General features: G+C 39.0%; 1 protein-coding gene across 1 annotated transcript; it reads right to left on the bottom strand.

The window, feature by feature from the left end:
- Positions 1 to 374: 374 nt before the first annotated feature.
- Positions 375 to 18,297, bottom strand: MFSD6 (major facilitator superfamily domain containing 6). The gene is made up of 6 exons (XM_009581141.1): positions 16,754 to 18,297; positions 11,218 to 11,315; positions 5,554 to 5,715; positions 4,868 to 4,966; positions 2,482 to 2,762; positions 375 to 594 (listed from the first exon to the last, which is right to left on the bottom strand). Exons 1-6 carry the CDS (start codon positions 18,295 to 18,297, stop codon positions 412 to 414), a joined length of 2,367 nt encoding a protein of 788 aa, XP_009579436.1. The 3' UTR covers positions 375 to 411.
- Between the last annotated feature and the right edge of the window lie 1,805 nt (positions 18,298 to 20,102).

The following is a 20,102-nucleotide window of genomic DNA, read 5'->3' as shown; positions in this document are numbered from 1 at the left end:
AGTTTCTCTCCTAAAAAGTCTTTTCATTTTGTCTTGGGAACAAATTCAAAGAAGTAAATTACCCAATCAAGTTAGACACTCTGTGCCTCAACAAGTGAAGAGCGAACTCCCTTTTTCTACAGATTGCAAAGAAATCTCATAGCACTTGACTCAGCTTTAGCAAAGCAGCCAAGAATTCTTCCTACTGTTAGATCCAGCCACAATCATTTCTCTCAAGAATTCCGAACTTTGGCTTCCCTGCTCATGTTGCTCTGTGTAGTCATATGAATATTCTTTATATAGTTAAAAGCTTGCACTGCATCACATTATGATCGTTAAGATGAAGGAAGTCCTACTTTTGAGCTCCTACTCCAGCATTTCCCAGGTGAGAAGCAGAATTCCATGCACTGGATTTGATAAGATGAGCGCATCTCAGGGCCCTGCAGCAGCAGGCTGAGCATCATGATCCAACACAACACGGTTGCCATCTACTTGGGAATCTGATGTTGCTGTAGGTGTTGGTGCTGAACAATTTCTGGACTGCCCAGAATCTGTCAGATTTTGGGGTTGTCTTGCTGAGCTGGCTGATGAAGCACTGCAGTTCTCATTGATTTTCTAAAGAGAGGGGAAAGGATTGCATGCAGAAAGTAAGTATAAACACTCATGACACTATCCCCAGTGGTATACCCCCAGATGCATTCAGGCACTTCTGGAAATTCACAAAGCGCTTACTTTGAATGCCCGCAACGTAACAGATCAAACTTAAAGAAGCAAAGCAAAAGTAGTACATTGAAATCCAGATGACACTAATAGCAAGCAGATAGTAGCTTACCTTCCATCTCTTTTCCTAACTGCACTTTCCCAAGAAGCATGCAAAAAACAAACTTGTTGTGTTTCAAGGGAAAAAAAAACAATTAACTGGACTTCAAAGTGTTCAGACAAGATCATTATTTTGACCAAACAATTCTGTAAAATTTTTTCACGCTCCTTAAATATAGCTTTCCTCAATAGTTCCCTCCCTCCCCAAGATACTGCTCAGACAACAAGAACTACTTTTATATCAGTACTGTATTTTTACAGGAAGGAAAGAATAATGAAGAGATTATATGCCATAGAGATGCCAACAGGCACAAAAGCCTTTCCGGCCTCTTCACAATTCTCCGCGAAGGGGCTGGGTGGTGTCCAGCAATGTTGGACAAGTCTCTCTCAGACACCACACAACTGCAAAACATTCTTTTCTTGCCATGTTCATTGCGTAAGTTCTGTGCAACTGCTTTTTTCCGTATTCTCTTTTCAAAAGGGGACAGCTTATACTAACCAAGACCCTGAGGACATTTACCAACGGGAAACAGAGCAGTTTGTCTGGACAAACGACTTTGATGTCAGAGACCCAGTGATATCTTCAGTGTCACTATAAAAAAACACGTTCTTTGACTCAGGAAAGTTCAAAAACAAACAAACAAAAATCCAACCAACCTAAAGCAGACATGCCTGTAAATATATTTTCAAGAATAAAGACAAATAAGAAAGGCAGGAGATCATTGACCAGGTTAAATTCCTACACACTCTGCTCTGCTGATTCACACTCATATCCCAAATTACCCATTTCTAAAGACAGCAGTTGTGGAAAAAGCATTTCTGTGTTTACGCCTACCGGGTGCATAAGAAGGAACCTCGCCCACTCCTTCCAGACAGGTAAACACAGTGGTTTTAACATTAACCATGCTGTTCTAAAACTTGTGTTGACAGCATTTCCCTACTTTACTTAAGCAGCATGCTTCAGCTCCATTCTGAAAGGCATGTCCAAAGCATTAGATGATAGTTCAAGATCCAAGCCCATCCAATCATTGATGAAGCTAACGGTATTAAAAGGTGTTTTGGAGGGAGACTGGACAGAAGGGAAATGGTGTAAATTAAGCACCAGCCATCAGACATTTTAAATCACGGAATGGCTCTCATCTGGTGTAACTCTAGATAAAAAACAAATGAACTTTATTTGAACAGAAGGCTCTGTATCCCATCAGTAGTTGCCTGGAACACCTATTTCTGCAACAATGTAGGTATTTGACAGCATCACCTAAGGAAGCAAAACTAAATAAAAATCACTTTATGCTCTGTTAAGCAGCTGTGCATCTTCATGTTCAGTTATCACCTTGTAGATTTTGCAAAATGCATAACCTGCAGATTCCCACTAATATGAAAACAAATGTAAACTTAAAGGGAATTCAAGTATATCCAAGCCTGTAAAACAGAGTGTCTTTCTATGTCTCTCCCTCTCCTCCCATCTTCAGGAAGATAATACTTGCAAAAATAGTTACTCCTGCTGCACTATACATAGAAAACAACTCTATTTTATGCAGTATTTCAACTACTGTTTCACAACTCTGAATTTATTACAAGCTGACAGAGAATATCTGCCAGGTACTAACAGACTTACACAGCTATAAAGGTTTTCAAGCATCCAACAAATACATAAGAACTTCCTGTACATTAGAAGATTACCTGCAAAGGCTGATTCTCGGGAGTTGGATTGGTTTTGGATAGTTTAACCATCTCTTTTATCTGGTAGACAGCATAAGCTAAGGTGACCCAAGGAGAAGAGCTGATGCCCCAGGCAGGCTTGTTCACATCCTCCTGCTCTTCTTGGTGTTTCGTTTTCTTTAGAGGGGGTCTGGGCTCAGTCCGAGGCATGATATCATCCGATTGCTGTTGTACAAGGTCAATAGTTGCTATGGGAACAGGACTGGAAGGCACTGGGATCCTTTCCGCCAGCATTGTCTTTTCTGAAGTTTAAAACAAAATAATCACTGGCAAAAGCCAACAAGCTTAAAAAAATGTGAAGCAGACAATGAACGTTAAGTGTTTCTTGCTTTCATAACATGGTACTGAAAGCAGAACACTGACACAAACAGCCAGGAGCGAGACACGACACAATCTCGTTAGGGAAACACAACGTGGATGCTGTCCTTACAAGCAAGGCGGTTCTGCCACTGCAGCGAGGTATTTTAGATGGCTGCATAAACAGGAGGGGCTAATGAGCATGAAGCGGTCCATTTGTTCCCAGCTAGCTATTAGAAATAGGTATTTTCATGTTACGTGGAAATTTAAGTCATTTTCATGTTACATGCAAATTGAAAATAAGTCTTTTAGACCTGTAGCAAACTTATTTCTCTGCATAATGCCTGCATCTTACAACTCACTCATAACTAAACACTGGCTTCCCATGGCCGACATCATCAGACAGCCATTTCTGATCTTAAAGTTTCTAAACCTACTGATTTGACTTAAAGAAGTTGTTCTACATCTTCACCACTTTTTTATTAAGAAACAAACCAACCCTCCATAGTTCCTGAGATGAAGTTATGCAATTAGTGAGAAAAGAACAAGGTTAGAGACACACTGGAAGAGACAAAATATCTGTCGCAGAGTTTCAGGTAAAGGAAGAAATCCTCCCAACATCTTTACATCTAAGGTTTTCTGATAATCTGAAAGAGTTTTCACAACTGTCTTGAAATGTCACCCATAAATGACTGTCATGACCCAACACAATGTGCCTTACAATCTTTACAAGCCAGAGCATTTATATACAAAAACTAATTAAAGAGATTGTTAGAAACTGTTGGATATTTTAAGTAATAGCTGTATGTTCTCTTCGAGTCTGTAAATAACACATTCTGTAAATTTTGAGAAAATATTTTTTCTGAGTAGAAATATTTTACCGATTAAAAATATCTTTTTTTCGAAATTATAAAATCATATTTTGTTTGCAGACTCTTAGATAGTACTGGATATTTTAAGCAATGGCTGGATGTTCTCTAGTAGTGAAGAAATGAAGAGACTAATCCTGCACACACTTGACCACACGCTTAGTTTTACTCATCCAACTGGTCTCGTTAAAAGCAACCTGATTACTGCCATGCTTAAAATTAAGACACACACTCCTAAGATGGATAGTGTGTATTAAATGAAAACCAAAGACTGAAACAAACTCAACAGAATAAGGCCACTAAGAACAAACTATTCTTTTGTAGCTTCACATGTAATTACCCGAAAGTTGATGGGAAACTGAAAGAGCAAATATCCTTTTCACCTTTCCATTTCTGCCATTGAATAGAGGTGAAGAAAATTCTAGCAAAATAAATATTTGAACACTTCAGTACAGGCAACCTGATAACTAGTCAAGGACAATCTATCTAATGTTCCAGCTAAAGAAAACTAACTTTCACTTCATACTCAAAGTTCATATTGGAAAGTAACATTTGGGTAAAAAGCAGATCAAAAATTCATGGCTTCTCAGAATTTGCCACAGTTTTACTGTCTTCGTAAGAATTAGATTTATGCTAAATCCTTAACTTTGCACTAAGTATTTAATTTCTGGTTAGCCTTTATATTAATAAAGGCAGAGATGAAAAAGTTCAAGTTCCACCTGAGGGGAGATTTCTCGAGCGCCAGAACAGAACTGAGGCATTTATAAAAGTTTCTGTCCTCTGAAACCATCTCTACGATTTCCGGCAGAGGTGGCTTGGACTGGCAGAGTATGAGAGCATGCAGCGGTCAAGGTGACCTTAAAGAACTGGTGCAACTGAAATGACTCACTACAGATGTTAAGGGATTCCCAGAACTGAGAGGACATACAGGTAGTAAAGTATGTTACACTTTCCTCCTGTCAACCTCCGAGAACTCAATGCTGCCCTTCTTACAGCAGCAGCACACCACTTCAATTTCTATCATTGCTCGGGAAAAAACTTCTCACTTGAAAACAAACTGTTTTGTCAAAATCTGAGTAAAGACACCAAACATACAACATTAAAGCTGCAGGGAGCAGCTTCAGAGATACCTTTTTTCACTAGCTCTAATTTTGTAGTGTCTCAGTGACAAGAATATTTACCTTCTTCTTCATCAGGAACCAACAACCACTGGATCAGTGCAAACAGAAGAAGAATCACTAAACAAGCCATCCCTATTCCTCTGAATGTGGCAGCAGGACCTGTAATGAGATTTTTTTTTTTTTTTTTTTTAATTGAGAATCTACTTACTTAATAAAATAATACAAGATGAATCAGCATTATGCGCTCCTTGGGTATGTATTTTCCCATGTAGACTCTTACTAGCTTGTTTTATTACATTTTCCTCCCCAAACACTTCTTCTACAGGCTTTGCAAAGGATTTTTAACCAAGTAATCAGATTTTCATTTGTTCATCGAGAGGCTGCATAGTGTCAACCTATTCTCTCACAAAGGATTCATTCATCTTAAGAATCAGGTTGGAGATTTGGATCATAGAATACTAAAAATCTCTAGGTATAACATATTTAATCAGTCTGTAACACTGATAGGACAAAGCCATAAGCAACCTGGTCTGAATTCAGCGCTAACCTTGCTCTGATCAGGGGCCTGGACTGGAGATCTCCTGAGGTCCCTCCCAGCCTGAGCAGTTCTATGATTCCATGATTTAGACAAAGTGTATTACTCTCTAAAACGTAACAATACCTTAAGTATAAATAAGTTTAAAGCTAGTAGTTCAGTAAAACCAGAACTTCAATAAATAAAATTCTTCAATACAATTTTTGCTTACCGAAGTAATTGACCAAAACCCCTCCAACCATAGCCCCGCATCCTCTGCCCAGACCCAAGTGGAGACCTTGCAGGATTCCCTGGGCTGACGTTCTCAGCTCCGGCGGCACTGCCGCGCTCAGGTACGAAATACAAGCCGCCCATATAGCCGCATGTGTGACACCTAGAGAGATGAAACATTGTGAAGGGTCCAGGGTCATGAGTGTACCGACACAACATCTGCACTTATCCGTTGGAGCATGCGTTGGAGAAAACAACAAAATCCTTTCACTGACAAGTGTCTGTGATGTGCAAATCAGCTTTTGGTAATGTGATAATAGCAACCAAGCCCCAGGGAGACATGATGACTCCTCCTGCAGAGTCTGTCAATAGCTCCGTCTCCCTCTAAGATAACCTCGCTTCTCTTCTTGAGACACAGTCCCTAGGAGACTAAAAAAAGCACCTTAAAGTCTCTGCCAGATTCCTCGTCCCTTCAAGAGTGACCCAGGGCCTCTGAAATATGGTCCTGATTTCATAAGCTGCAGGCAATTAAAGCATTGATGCCCCCAGCAGTCTCCTTACTGCCACAATGAAGGCAGTGCAAAGGTCATGAAAGCCAAACGGTGTCAGAGATATCCCTGTCATTTCAGAGGCAAGAATTAACCCCCTCCTGCCCTTCTCACTCCCCCCAAACAAACTCCTCCTGAACTCAATACCAACACACTCCGCATTTAGCGCCGAACGGTCTGGATGGGAAAAGCACGCAAGCTCCTCAGGGTAGGCCAAAGATGCTGGTTTTCACACCTGCTGTTGAGAGGCAGTGTCGGCATGCCCTTCCTCCCGCTATGACGGCACCCTGCGTAGGGGCCGGATCCGCCGCCTCGCATTTCACCCGCTCCCGCTCCGGGGACCGAGCGCAGCAGAGGTCCTCACTGCTGTAAACAACGGCGACGTATCCAAGACAGCCCCAGCTCCCCAGCAGAGACTTTGGAAGTCTCTTTCTGGCCCGTGCCTTGTAGGTTCAGGCTTACGAACATCTCCTCTTGCCGCAGAAGAAGGGCAGCTAAGGGGGAAGACAGTGAACCACCACCAGCAGGCAGAAACAGGCTGCAGGTGGAGCCCTCCTCTGCAGGCACCTGCTTGGCGGGGCTCGTCTGGGGTGGGGAAGGACGGGACAGGAAAAGGCAGGGTTGTGGAGAAGTTGGAAAAACAAAACAATTTTGTAGCTCATCACACGTTAAATAAGCCTGAACTATTTTGCCACCCTCAGATTGAGTGGGAATGTTTTTTTCTTATTTGAGCGGGTATTAAAAATAGTCATCACAGCTTACCAATGCCTGAGCTCTGCTGCCTCGGTTTTAAAAAAATGTTGGCACAACTGATGATTCAGTCAACATGTTTCTGTCCTCTACACTTGACTTATTAATGAACAGTTGGACACTCAGTAATTACTGAAGCATTTAGGCTGAAGACTCATAAGAGCAAGAAAACACATGATTTTGTAACATACTCACAGAATAACTTGGATTTTGCTTAGTTGTAAAATGATAAACAGCACTGTATGGAATTGATACAGTTCAGGTACAGACGTGTTAGATGTCCATGAGGCTGTACAGTTCATTTTCATTCCAAATCTAAATAAAAATTTCTCAAGCTTTGGGTTTGTAAAGGCCACCTTTATACATTGCAGAGCTGGTTTTGGCAACTGTACATCATCATGGTGAAAAATAAAAGGCTTACATCAGGACGAGTGTATTTTACCTTACCATTTACCGTTTAAGGCTTTAACTCTCAGATTTTCCATCCAAAAAGCTCAGAGTTTTAAAACTCACTGAGTATCTACTTTTTTTTAATGCAGACCCATGTATGCATTGAAAATAGCAACCAAGAACCATCCCAGCAACAAAGCAAAGCTAATCTAATATAGGTAATGTGTTTTTTGTTTTAGAAAGGATATCAATTAATGTAAAACATTCAGTTTTATCAGCTATTAAAGAGTAAGTCAAGTTTTAAAGCCAGGCAAATCAAAAACACGTCAGAAATTATTTGAACCGTGAAGCACAATACCACTGTATTTGTTTGAAAACAAAAGGCCATAACTTAACCAACAGGTTCTTGGATGTTTTCACCTTTACTAGGCAATCCAGATAGAACATAGTGTTCCCAGTTCCTCTGAAAACAAACCCATACTTTTAAACCAGCTTATTTCACTTGCCTTTAAAGGTACGGGCTTTTTTTTTTTTCTTCCTTTTTTTTTTAGTATGTGTACATTACCAATGTGATTTTTATTATCATTATTTATACAACAGTGACTATTTAAAACAGTTTTTACAACAACTTTTATAAGAAGTCTGGTCTGGATTACGGCTAACCACAATTCTTTTAAAAAGAAGTTGTTCACAATGGATATATTGTGACATTATTTGCTAAAACCTCTAACCACCATTTCACCATCTGCACTATAGTTCCAACAAGCGTAACAACCCTAGTGTTATGCTTAGAATAATAATGTTTAGCAAACTTCAGATAATTTACATATAAACCAAGAGTTGAAGATTTGGGGAGCCAGATTTATTTCAAGAGAGATGTATCCTAATTATTGCCAGTTAAAGACCCAAGCTTTTTGCTCTCTAGACACAACTGTGTTGCTGGAGCATCAGTAGGAGTCACTTCTTGGAATAGAACTTGTTTTGGAGTTTGTTGGATAACTCCCAAGTGAAAATAGCTAATTTTCAGGTTATCAATATAGTTTTGTAATTTAAAAAATTCCTGTTATCCAAATTGGTGAGCTGGCATAGCTGTTACCAGAGAATTTGGACCATTGCTTTGGAACAATAAGTTGCAGCTAACTAAGCATATCAAAACTTGATCTGTTAAGTGCAAAATAAACAAGATTGCTTGCATGTTCGCAGACTGATGACATATATATACACTACACGCATTTGCCTACGAGGATATCTTGAAATTTTCAGTTATTAAAGATTCAGCCTATGAAAAATGTCATTTTCATACACTGTATGTGCAAGTCAATACAGCATACAGATTCAAAACTCTAAATTAAGAAGTGAGTTTAAATCTCCTCGTTTACTACTTTGAGAGTGCAATGCACTTAAAGGGTCCTCCCCATCCCACTTACAGACAGCACAGTTCTTATTACAATCAATAGATGCAGTTTGCAGAGTCATCTTCCAGGAATCTCTCCATGCCCTTCAGCACAGCACATGGGGATAATCCTTCTTGTATTGCAGAAATATACTTAAAAGAAAAATAAATTCCTTACAAAAGTCAGCTGAAACTGATGTTAACCTTAAAACCCCTCCAGCTGATGGCACTGGAATTTACATAGAATTTGACAGCTTCCTGGAGAAAGAGTTATGTACAATTATAACACGGACTTCACCAAGGAATTTAAAAGACCTATCAACTTGATGCCGTCACATGGCCCATGTGGTACCCACATGGTCTGCACAACGTACTCTTTTTTTGTTTTTAAATACTCCTAATCCTTACATATCCTAATCCTTACTCACTTAACAGAAATAAGAGCTTCCACCTCACCAAATTTCATTAAGGTGTCACCTCTTATCCCTACCAACAGATTCAGTGGATGTGTAGGAAAGAAAGCAGAGCCCAAAGAAACAGGATTTGGTAACTGCTGCAGAAGAAATAATGAATCAAGAAGAGATTAAAACCGGTAAGAGCGAGGAGGGGTAAAGAAAAAAGGGGGGGGGGGGGAGGGGAAGACAACAGTACTTCTAAAAAGATAGAACTTGATCTCCCATTCAGCAACACTGAATGAGATTACTGGAACGTAACAAATGTAGTGGCAGTAATTAGACACACATATAGCATACCTATGGACTTCATGGACACTAATAACCATGTTAGAGGCTGAAAAGTGCACATAGAACACGAAGAGGCTTTCGGGGGGACGGGGGTGTATGTGTGTGTGTTTGTTTTGGTTTGTTTTTAATTTTCTCATTTGCTGACTATAAATAACTGCAAATAGCAAGTCTACCTGATTCAGCAGTGGCTAGATATAGAGAAAGTCTGGCATATAAATTTAAGAGAAAAGTATTATTTTGAAGGTCCTTAGTTTTTTCTTTAGATCTCGATTACACCACACAAAAAACCCCACCAAAACAGCTCCCTCACAGCCTTGCTGTAAAAGCAAACCTACATATTAAGCAATTCATATTGAAATTTCAGCAGAATAAAAACAAGATTCAAAGTAAAAGAAACTTCTTTCTCAGCCATGACTATAGGATGCTTCCGGACACAAACTTATGGCTATATTGTTGAGACACAAGTTTTTTTCCTATATTTTGAGTTGAGGTGTCTTTGAAACAGGATTACCTAGAAGGTAATATCCAAAGCTTTGTATTCATCATTTGTTCCCCCTAGATGTTTAAGCAGGCAAGAGTAGAACATATATGCATTCTTCAGGTTCTTTGCAACATTTTCATATTTTAACACTTGGTATGAATGATGAAGTATCAATTCAATAGTTGTGGTTTGGGTTTTTTTTAATAACAAAATTCAGAAGCTTGCTGTTGTGACAGTTTTAATACAATAAACTGTTTTTGTTAGCAGGGAGGGAAGGAGCCAGGACACAAACAGATTTCTTTCTATGTACATATAGAGATCTACACAGTGCTCTCCAATGGCATTTTATAACTCAAGTTAAAATCTACCTCACAAAGATTTCTGTAAATATAGTAGAAAAAGTTAACGCAAATTCAAATTATGCTGGACATAGAAGAATAAAACTTCTAAGTATAATCTGTGGAAAATTTTTAAGTAGTATTGTATAAAGCCAAAATACTGGCTTTAACAAAGATGGTACAATTATTTTTAAAGGCAGGGAAAACATTTTCTGCCTTTAAACTAACCATTCTCTTGCAAACCCAAATACTTCAGTATTCTTCAAATACTGAAGAAACAGAAGGTAAAATCGTTTAGATTTTTCCTGGTTTTGAGAAGTGGTACCCACTACAAAGACATGGAAAAATGTTGTAAAATTTAAGTTAGAACAATTTATACTTTAACATTGCAATGAAGGTCTTACAGACTTCTTTTTGACAACACGACTTGAAAACGGGGCTCAAATTACTTTTCATAGACCACACCTCTGTCCTTCTAATTAAATTAGTTAAAGGGCAAGTATCTTAAAGAAACTTTATTAGCACAAAGCTATTGAAAGAAATTCCTCTCTAGCTATTAAAAAAAGAAAATTCTATAGTCTAAAGGTATTGATCAAACAATACCACTGAAAAATTACAAAATATTTTAACAGAGACAGAATGATCCAGACTATGATTTTTTTTTTTTTAACACGGCATCTTTGCATTTAATGAAGTTCACATTTACCACCAAACAGGATTTGCAGTAGGTGTGTACCCAGCTTGTGCTTCTGTCTCTTTGTTTAGTTAAAGGGTGTGTTGGTCTCGCACAGTTCTGTTTGAATAAACAGAGAACTGTGCACAATCAAATGCAAACCCACCCTTTTGACGTCAAATATTTCCCAAGATAAACAGCAATGATTTATGATCCTGGGTATTCTGGGATATTTGCGGTCAAAAAAATAGAGAAATACCAGATTTTTACTTAATCACAGTTCACCTGAAAACAAGATAAACGTAAGCACCTCATCTTATACTGGAAGGGCATTACTGCACTGTCTTACCTTGAAGTACTTCCATTGGAAGAACAGTCCAGGCGTTTTCCAGATATGAAATGTAAATGTATCGAGCTGTATTACAGGCAAGACCAATATAAAGCACTCTAAAGGAAGTAAGGAAAAGAGAAGTCAAGATACTTTGCAATTTCCTTTTTTGGTATGTATATGCATTACTGCTTCAGAAATCATTTGCACGTGTACAAACAGTTTGCCAGTCTAAAGCATTTGCTCAACGCAAAATACATTCTCTAAGTCCTGCGCCCAAACATAAACTCTCCTCTTGCCCACTCCAAACACGTATTCAAACCAAGGCTAAAGTTAAGATTCTCTTCAAAATCCTAACGGGGGCAGGGGGTGGAAATGAAAGGGACAGCAGATCCACTGAGCTTTTAACTAAGCTCTGTAGTTCCATGCCACGCTCTACACAGGATTGTATTTCAGAGAGACCATTTCTAAGCACATTCAACATCCCTTCCAAACAATCTTCTTTGCTAATCATTCAGAGATTCATTCTTCCATTTTAATGTAAGCCTGGTGCAGGTTTGTATTAGATGAATTAATTTTACCCCAATTAATATTAAGTTTATAGTCCCAGTATCTTCAAACTCCTCAGGACTACTCTAAAAACACATCCCACAGAAGCAATATGGTTTATAACAACATGCCTCAGGATAAAACTTAACCATCCTGTTGAAAAGCAGCAGATGCTGCATCTCGGAACGAAGAGAAAAAAAGCTCTTGTAACAGTTTTTAAACAATGGAGCACAAAGACTATTTGTGCAGTGCATTTCCCATTGCATGTTTAACCTGATGACTTTTCCCTTCCAGTTTTCAGATTTAGCTTAGTTTACCTCCGGGGTGCTTATTCATCCAGCTATATTTCTCTTATTTTTAGATGGATCTTAGGAAACAACGACTTAATTCGAAACAGTTTTTAGCTTGAGAAAATACGCTATTGCAATCTTCAAAGATTTTTTCAGGGACAAAGATTATTGTCCAAACATGGCTTCTTGGTTGACCCCTGCTTTGGCACAAGTGAAATAAATGCAATTGATAATTAAGGTGTAAGCACAGTCACTGTGAAAGGGCGCGTTATTTTTTGTGCTCCTTTTTTAATTAGTTATTCTACAAAAGCACACCGAGATTGAATTAAATGGTACATAGCCACTGAAAAATCTAGAGTGAGATGCAATCATAAAAATGCAGCATCTTGTTAACATTTGATACACATGTTAACAGCTAAAATAGTTTTCGTCATGTCAGTGATACAAAAAAACACTCAAAATTATAAAGACAGGTCTGTGCGTTTCACAACAACATGGATTTACAGAAGACAATATATTTTACTTTCAGCAAGTTGGGTAAGCTTGCAGGAAGTTCCCCCCACCAAATCACACACCAGACCAAGCTGCGTTGCTTCCAGATACATGTAAGGTCCATGAATAGGCTGGTTTAAGCTGCCTTTAGGCAACACAAGCCCAAGCATTCATTGAAGAAAACATGGGAAGCCATGGAAAAGTTTGGTATTATACAATAAAGAGAACAAACTTGTTCTTTGCGCCATCCATCATAAATTTCATCTCCCCCTTTAATTAATGCCTTCTGTGCCAAACAAATAACTTAATTCCTTTCATAGCCACGACTAAATGTAATTCTTATGTACAATCACATTTCTGAAGTGTACTAGGACACGTTTGCCACAAAAGGTTGGCAAACATACAAGGTCTGCAGGCTCCTTTCTTCATTCCCCTACTAGTAAGGCCCAGGGTGATGCACACTCTTGGGGATACAAAGGAATCACCTCACCATATACTTGTTTTCCCTCATCAGCAGTGCAGCTGCGCCCAGCTCTCTGTTTAGGACCAGTTCTTGCCAGCTTAACTTCACTTTTGTCGAGCAAAAACTTTGCCTGTGCACCAAAAACTTTCTTCCCATCTCAGCTGTTCCCTATCACAGCCAGACCAGAGATGTGAAGAGGTCTCCTCCTGCTTCATAGTTTTTCCCTCATCACCAACACACTCGGCTACCTGTGCTTTTCCACCATGTTATACTTGCAGAAAGATTTGGATTCAGAGTTTAAGAGCAGCAATTTAGTCAGGTTCTACTTTTTAATTTGTTAGAATATGTACAGAGTTTTAGGTAAATTACAGTTTATGAAGATTTCTGTAATTATGCTTCTGGAGGGGTACGTCACATGAGAACTTTTGTATATTTACAGAGTCTTTTCAAAAATGTATTTATAATAATCACTTAGGCTCTTTATCAGACCTAAATGGATAATGTAAACATGTTCCTTATGAACCCTATATGCAGTATCCCCAGAGACACCAGATTCAATTGACAGGTTAAACATTTAAAGCACTGAATCTATATTTATGTTAAGGAGACTAAGCTGTTTACAGCCATGACTACCAGTCTCTGCTTCCTATAAAAACTCACATGCTGGAATTATGGTCAGACAAACACATTCAAGCTTACCCCAAGTAGGAAGTTATTTTCAGAGATTAACATCATCTTCTGAAACTCAATGGCAGTTATGAGTGCTTCTCAACACACCATACCGTTCAACAACGGTGTCTAAATACTTGATAGCCAGTTTATAGCCAGTTTTGTACGCTTTTCCATCGCAATATCCTCTCAAAGAACTTGTGGCCTTCACCACACTTTCTGTTGACTTATTTCTTTTTAACTCTTTAGTTTACTTTTAAATGAAAATCTACTGTCATCTCTCAGAAGGTGGCTGGAGGAGGCAAGACAAAAAATGCTCTTCTACCATCTCCAGTATTCCCTCCCCTCGTAAATCTGTACATCCACAGAACAGCTTTCTAGCTGAACCGATCATTGTCATTACTCCAGATTCATCTAGTGACCTGCTAATATACAATGTGAGAAACACTAGCAGCATGTATAACATACGCACACATGCAGTGCACGTGTGTATGAACAGTAAAGCTAATGAAGTCAGAAATCCGACATTTTAATCAGCACATGTTTAGTACGGTCATGCTTAAAATGCTTGGGCAATAATTTGAATATTAGTTTAAAAAAACCTATGAAAACAGAATAGGTTTCAAAATGTTGTAAGAATCTTAAATGCCAACACATACAATGGTAGAAACAGAAAGCTTTACAAGGCTAGAAAAGGAAAACTGAGCTTCTATCTGGCAAGCGTGTAAAGCCTGTTTTCTTGTAGTTCTACATAGGACAGTCAATAGCATTTTTTCCTGCTACTGTGACAGTGCATGCAATTTTGGTACTTCAAAGAATTAGGACAGGAAGGAAAGATTGGATGATAACGTTCAAATAAATACTGCAAAAAGACTGTCTACATCTAGGAGTCTAACAACACGGAAGAAAGAGTGCAAATACCCTTTTTAAAAAATTTTTTTAAAACCATTAGTGACAGAAGTTAATGGAAGGTGAGGCAACCTCAGCACTGAAGTCATCTTACCAAAAAAAAGGTGTCAAGCCACCTTCCCTACAACTGTGAAATACCCTGTGAAATATTCACAGCTAGCTGTGGATTAAGAGGTACTTCTATCTTATTTCATACAAGACCTTACACCAGAATTCCCATGAACATGTAATTGCTTTTATGCTGAAACAGTAAACAAGGAATTTTCAGCTATTTAAAAAAAAAAAAAACAAACAGATATAAAATACACGCTTCTGGCTAAGACGGTTCCAGGAAGGATATATATTTGGAGGTTATTGGTTCTTATTAATGGGAGAAAGAATATCTGTACTATAAGGCAGCAGACATACACAGAACTATCAAAGATTATGAGCTATGAACTCCTATACCTTCCTCTTTTTAAAAAAAAAAAGTTTGCCTGCTCTTGAACAAACAAAGTTCAAAAAGTACAAGAAGAAGGGTAAACAGAAGGAGACATCTCATAAACGGTGATGACTAAATAAAAGTACGCATTAGCTAACATTAAAATATGACTAACAGGCATTTCCCAGGTGTAGGTATAAAGAATGTTGTTTCATTGCAAATAGGAGCTAGTGTTTTAACAACTTAATTTTGATCCAATCTTGGCTTCATAGTCTTAACAGTGCAAAGAAAAAAAAAGGGGAGTTAATCCTGTACATCATCTTTCTTTTTACTGGCCAATGCTCCTATCCCCTTCTATTTCATCTTATTCACAAGCCTACCATTGTTTTGGTTTTCGTTCTTTCTCTATTTGAAGTCTAAGTCTGAATTTTATACTATAACAATATACATTGAAAGACCAAACCCAAGCTATCTTTAGCTGTCAAGACTGTCATCTGTTCTCACCACTCCTCCATCATCATATCCTTCCTCCAGTCTTCGCATGCAAGGTGTCGTATTTTCTCATACTAATTATTGTCAAATTCAGAGATTAAAAGACTGACTCAAAGTAAAGAGATCCTCCTCAGTTTAAAGGAAAACAAAAAAACACCTTTTAAGTAATCTCTCAAGTTACCATGCTAAGCATTTTTAGTAGAGGTCAAATGAATCAAAAAAAATCATCCCAATAAAAGCAAAACAACAACCAAAGAGCAAAACCACAGAACAGAATGCACAAAAAGAACAGTGCAGACAGCTTAAAAAATACTTAGATCTCAGTGACTGTATCATTGTAAACAGGGCATTTGGAAAGGACATGATGCCAACAGCACACAGAGCTCTGTGCTCAGTTGCACAGAGTACCTGAGTAAACACAAAAAAACCCTTTATGACTTCATTAACTCAGATTCCCCCCTATCTTTCCTCCCCTGAGCTTTTTTAAAGAAGAGTGAAGGGATTTAGAATATGCAGAAATTAAGTCAATTGTGAATTTAGCGGAAAACAATGTTCACGAAGATGCTGGAAGTAATCAGTTCCACTTACAGAAGGCAAAAACTATGGGAGAAGCCCTGCACAGCCACCTCACTTCAGCAGCTAACACACGCAGCTGTGACTAAAGGAAGAGAGCGAGGAACCGAACTGGTAAGCGACACTACCAGGCTGCAACCTCGTTCTGCCAACACACACGGTCTGATTAGGAGGGCACGTGCACAGGAGGTGCTCACCTCGCTTCTTCATCTCATCCTCCTCCCCTCTCAGCGTGCAAGTGACACCTTTCCAGGCTACTGTGGGGGCAAAGAACTGCCCCGCAGGGAGAAGCAGGCTAAAGCAGGTTTCCAGAATGCTGCTATTCATCAGGAAAAAAATTGTAAAATTAAGGTATTTATACGTCAAAACAGACAATCCTTGAGTGGGTGGCTATTTGTAAAGATCTCTAACAGAGCTTTGCATCAGTGAACTAGGATGTCTTCCAGAACCGTCTGCAAAAGGTTACGATGCCAGGCATAATGCACATACTAACACGCAACTAAAATGCAAAGGAAACATTTCAGAGCATTTTCAACTCCTAAAATAATAATAAAAATCTCCATGAGGCAAGCTACGTAACTGAGCAGGACTCAGAATTTTAAAATAAAAGGATTAACTTGAATTTCACTTTGTAACACAAGGCTAGGCCTGAAATTCAACATTTTTTGTATAGCGCTCTTATGATCGCTAACATCTTACCTGATATGACCAACCAGTTCAATCAATTTGTGGCTGAAGAAGTAGGCAGTCAGCTCAGACACATGACTGAGCACAGAACAAACTCCAAAGAGAGTGGTGGTGCCATTCAGGTCTTCCAAGTGCCAGTAAAGAAAGGTGAACACAAAGCCATATCCAAACCCCATGAACCACGCCACGAAGAGCACTGAGCCGTACTGGATGCTACACAGCAGTTTTATTAGGTCCCAAAAACTGAAAGACTGCGACTGGCTCATACTGGTAGGAGTGTTATCGGAGGATTCGTTGGAGGCATTTCTGTCCACCTGTGAGATTTCTACCTCTTTTCTCTTATTTTCATCTTGCTTGAAGTGTGCATAATGAAATCGAAACTGGGTGGCCACAATTAATGCCATTGTCATCAGAACACCAAAAACGATGAAAACTATCCTGTAGTTCTTATACTCAGGAGCTTTACATCCTTGACCTTCAATGCCAACTTCTGTATGGGTATAGTCAATGCCAATTCCCACGGAGAGCATGGCCAGCCCCCAGCCCAGAGACCCCCACATACGCTGCAATCCATACCGGTCCCTGTGTTTGCCGAGGTACTGCAGTGTTACGGTGTCCACAATAGTAACAGAGGAAGCACTGAAAAATTCTCCTATTATGACAACCAGCAGAATGAGTAGAAAGATGGCTTCTACTTCTTGTTGATCATAAACGAGCACAGCTTGGTCAGAAGGCATCGGTTTTGTGGTGATGGCAGCTGGGGTGGTACTCGGAGTCGCATTCCCTGGTGAGATTGGGCTAGTGGTGGTGTTTTTCAAAATAAAATGGGTACTGTTTTCCAAGACAAAGTCCACATCATTGCTCTCTGTAGGTAACAGGAATGTTATTTCAGGATTAGCTGTCCCTGTTGTTTCCAAAGTGACCGGACTGGAAGCGAGCAGGTCTCTCTTCCCACGAACTTTCGGGGATGCTGTACTCACTGTCGTTAGCAGAGAAGACATCGAGGCGTTTTGCAAAACTGTTGTTAAAAGGCTGCTTGCATTGGTGGGATGTGCTGGGGGAAGGCCCTTTGGTACACATCTTAAGGTGGCTGGTCTAACAAATCCAATCCCCAGGTTAAATAAAACCCAGCATAAAAGCGAAAAGAGGAGGACGATCTTCCCTTTCTTGAAGCGATCTGCCACCACTCCCCAGAAGGGAGCACTGCAAAACTCAATAAAGTACCTGATGCCCACCAGAAGTCCACTCTGACTGGGTGACATACCCAGCTGCTTGTAATACACAGGCAGCAAGGGGTAGAGAGAGCCATATGCAGAATAGAAGAAAAAATAAAAGACCTTTGAGATCAGAAGATCATTGTTTATTTTCACGCAGTGCTTCTCTAACCAATCTAGCTCTTCATCTGGGACAGTGGTTGTCTCCATCGAAGGGGATTCATTCTGGGGTGGCAAGTCTTGATCCTTGGAAATGCCATTGAAAGGATCAGCAAGCACATACTTTCTCTTCTGTTCTTCTTCATCATCGGTTAGAATGGCAACCTTATCATCAGCTGCCATGGTTTACCACAAGCATCCAATACCTGGTGCACTCTCAAGGAACTAGGGCTACCCTGCAAACAAATAAAACATAACATGGTTAAAGTACCACACGGGAACAGACCTGCGATGCCAGTCATCAAGGACAAAGATGGCTTTTTTTTTTTATCAGTGACATTGCTGAGCAATAAATGCAATATCAGGGTGGGGAAGGCCGTTTGTCTAGACTACTGGTACATGGTAGCATCAACAAAAATGTGTTTTATGACCAATTCTGTGAAGTTCTCCCAACAGCAGCTTTAATATTGTGCAATAAAACATCTTTCATGTTTAGGACAGAAAATAATTTATATATTCAAAGTTACTGCGGCAATTAAGTGCCTGCATTTGCAAGTCTCTTCTTTCAAGTTGCCTCTTCTCCCCCAAGGCTAACTGCTTTATTTCCAGTATTCCCTACTATACCAAAGGATAGCCATGATTTCGTAATTAAATAATGCAGCCACATATATATCCGGGTTTTTTTAATTATCAAAGCAAATTATTATCCGAAGCCTCATGATGGCCTTCAAAAAGTTCTTCAATCTCCTCTTGAAACGTGATTTTCTAAGCACTCCACAACCACAGCAGAAATTGGTGGGAGGCTTGAGCTTCTAGGCTGAATGGGAAGAGAGGTGGGAATTAGGATGGGGCTTTAAGATTAAAACAAGGGACCCTAGAAATTAGGATAACAACCTCAAAGGCATCAAAGACCTGGGAGCAAAGAAACACAGGGACAGAAAATAAGTACAGGCCCTCTAATGATCTCTTCAAGTCAAATTCTGAAATCGAAGAAAGATGGATCGGGAGATAACTGTACTGCAGCTGCCCACACTTATCCTTTGCAGAAGTAAAAGACTGCAAAACTGTCAAGCAACACTTAAAAATAAATTGACCACTACTTAGACTTCGATTTGACCAACCAGCTTTCACATTTAAAAACAACAAACCATTCTAATAAGCTAGGCTAGCTAACAGAAGCTTTTCTTTCAAGGAATAAAAAAAAAAGCTCTGCCAGCAGGCTACTAGCTCAAAATCATTATATTAGGCAATTATTTTTGCTATATTAGTATCTGTAAATTTAACCTAGGAAGATTAGCTCATGTTCATTATAAGAAAGTTGAACATTTAATATATTTTGGTTTTGTCATCCCTTTGGTGTTTGGATTAGTGTTACTATCACACAGGAACCTTTTCAAGGACCAATATTTGAAAAGAGCATTTTATTCCAGAAGAACCTGAAATTTCTCTAAGAGCACTCAATTTATGACCAGGAATATCTTCTCTAGGAATTTGACGTATTTTTTTGCAGGTCTGCACTTTATTCCCACTAGAAGAGCTCCAATGAAATCGCAGTCTTTCAAAACTCAACTGAAAGCACACTGTCATCCCCTTAAAATTAGTCATGCATTGATATATCCAGTGCCTTTAAATTATTTAATTATAATTCAGAATTTATTTAAATACTGACAACGGATTTGCAAACTGATGCAAGGCTAATAATAGAAAAGAGACTCTAGCATTCACAAGTATGTTAAATTAATTGTTTGTTACTGATCCAACACACACATAACAGCTGACAGAACAAGCCATGGATACTTCTAAAAACAACAGTCCATTAAAATAATCTAAACCTTACATAGTTCAGTGATAGACAAGTCTAAAAATACCATCATTAAAATCCCAAACACTCATGAGGTTTGTGTGTGTTTTTCACTTTTAAATGTCATTTCTATGGGATACTATCTACGAGGATCTCTGGTTTCACTTAGAGAGAAAGGTTGCATAAA

This window comes from Fulmarus glacialis, unplaced genomic scaffold (assembly GCF_000690835.1).
Source record: "Fulmarus glacialis isolate BGI_N327 unplaced genomic scaffold, ASM69083v1 scaffold18677, whole genome shotgun sequence".
In the NCBI taxonomy this organism is placed as follows: Eukaryota; Metazoa; Chordata; class Aves; order Procellariiformes; family Procellariidae; genus Fulmarus; species Fulmarus glacialis.
This window is presented reverse-complemented; position numbering and strand designations above follow the sequence as displayed.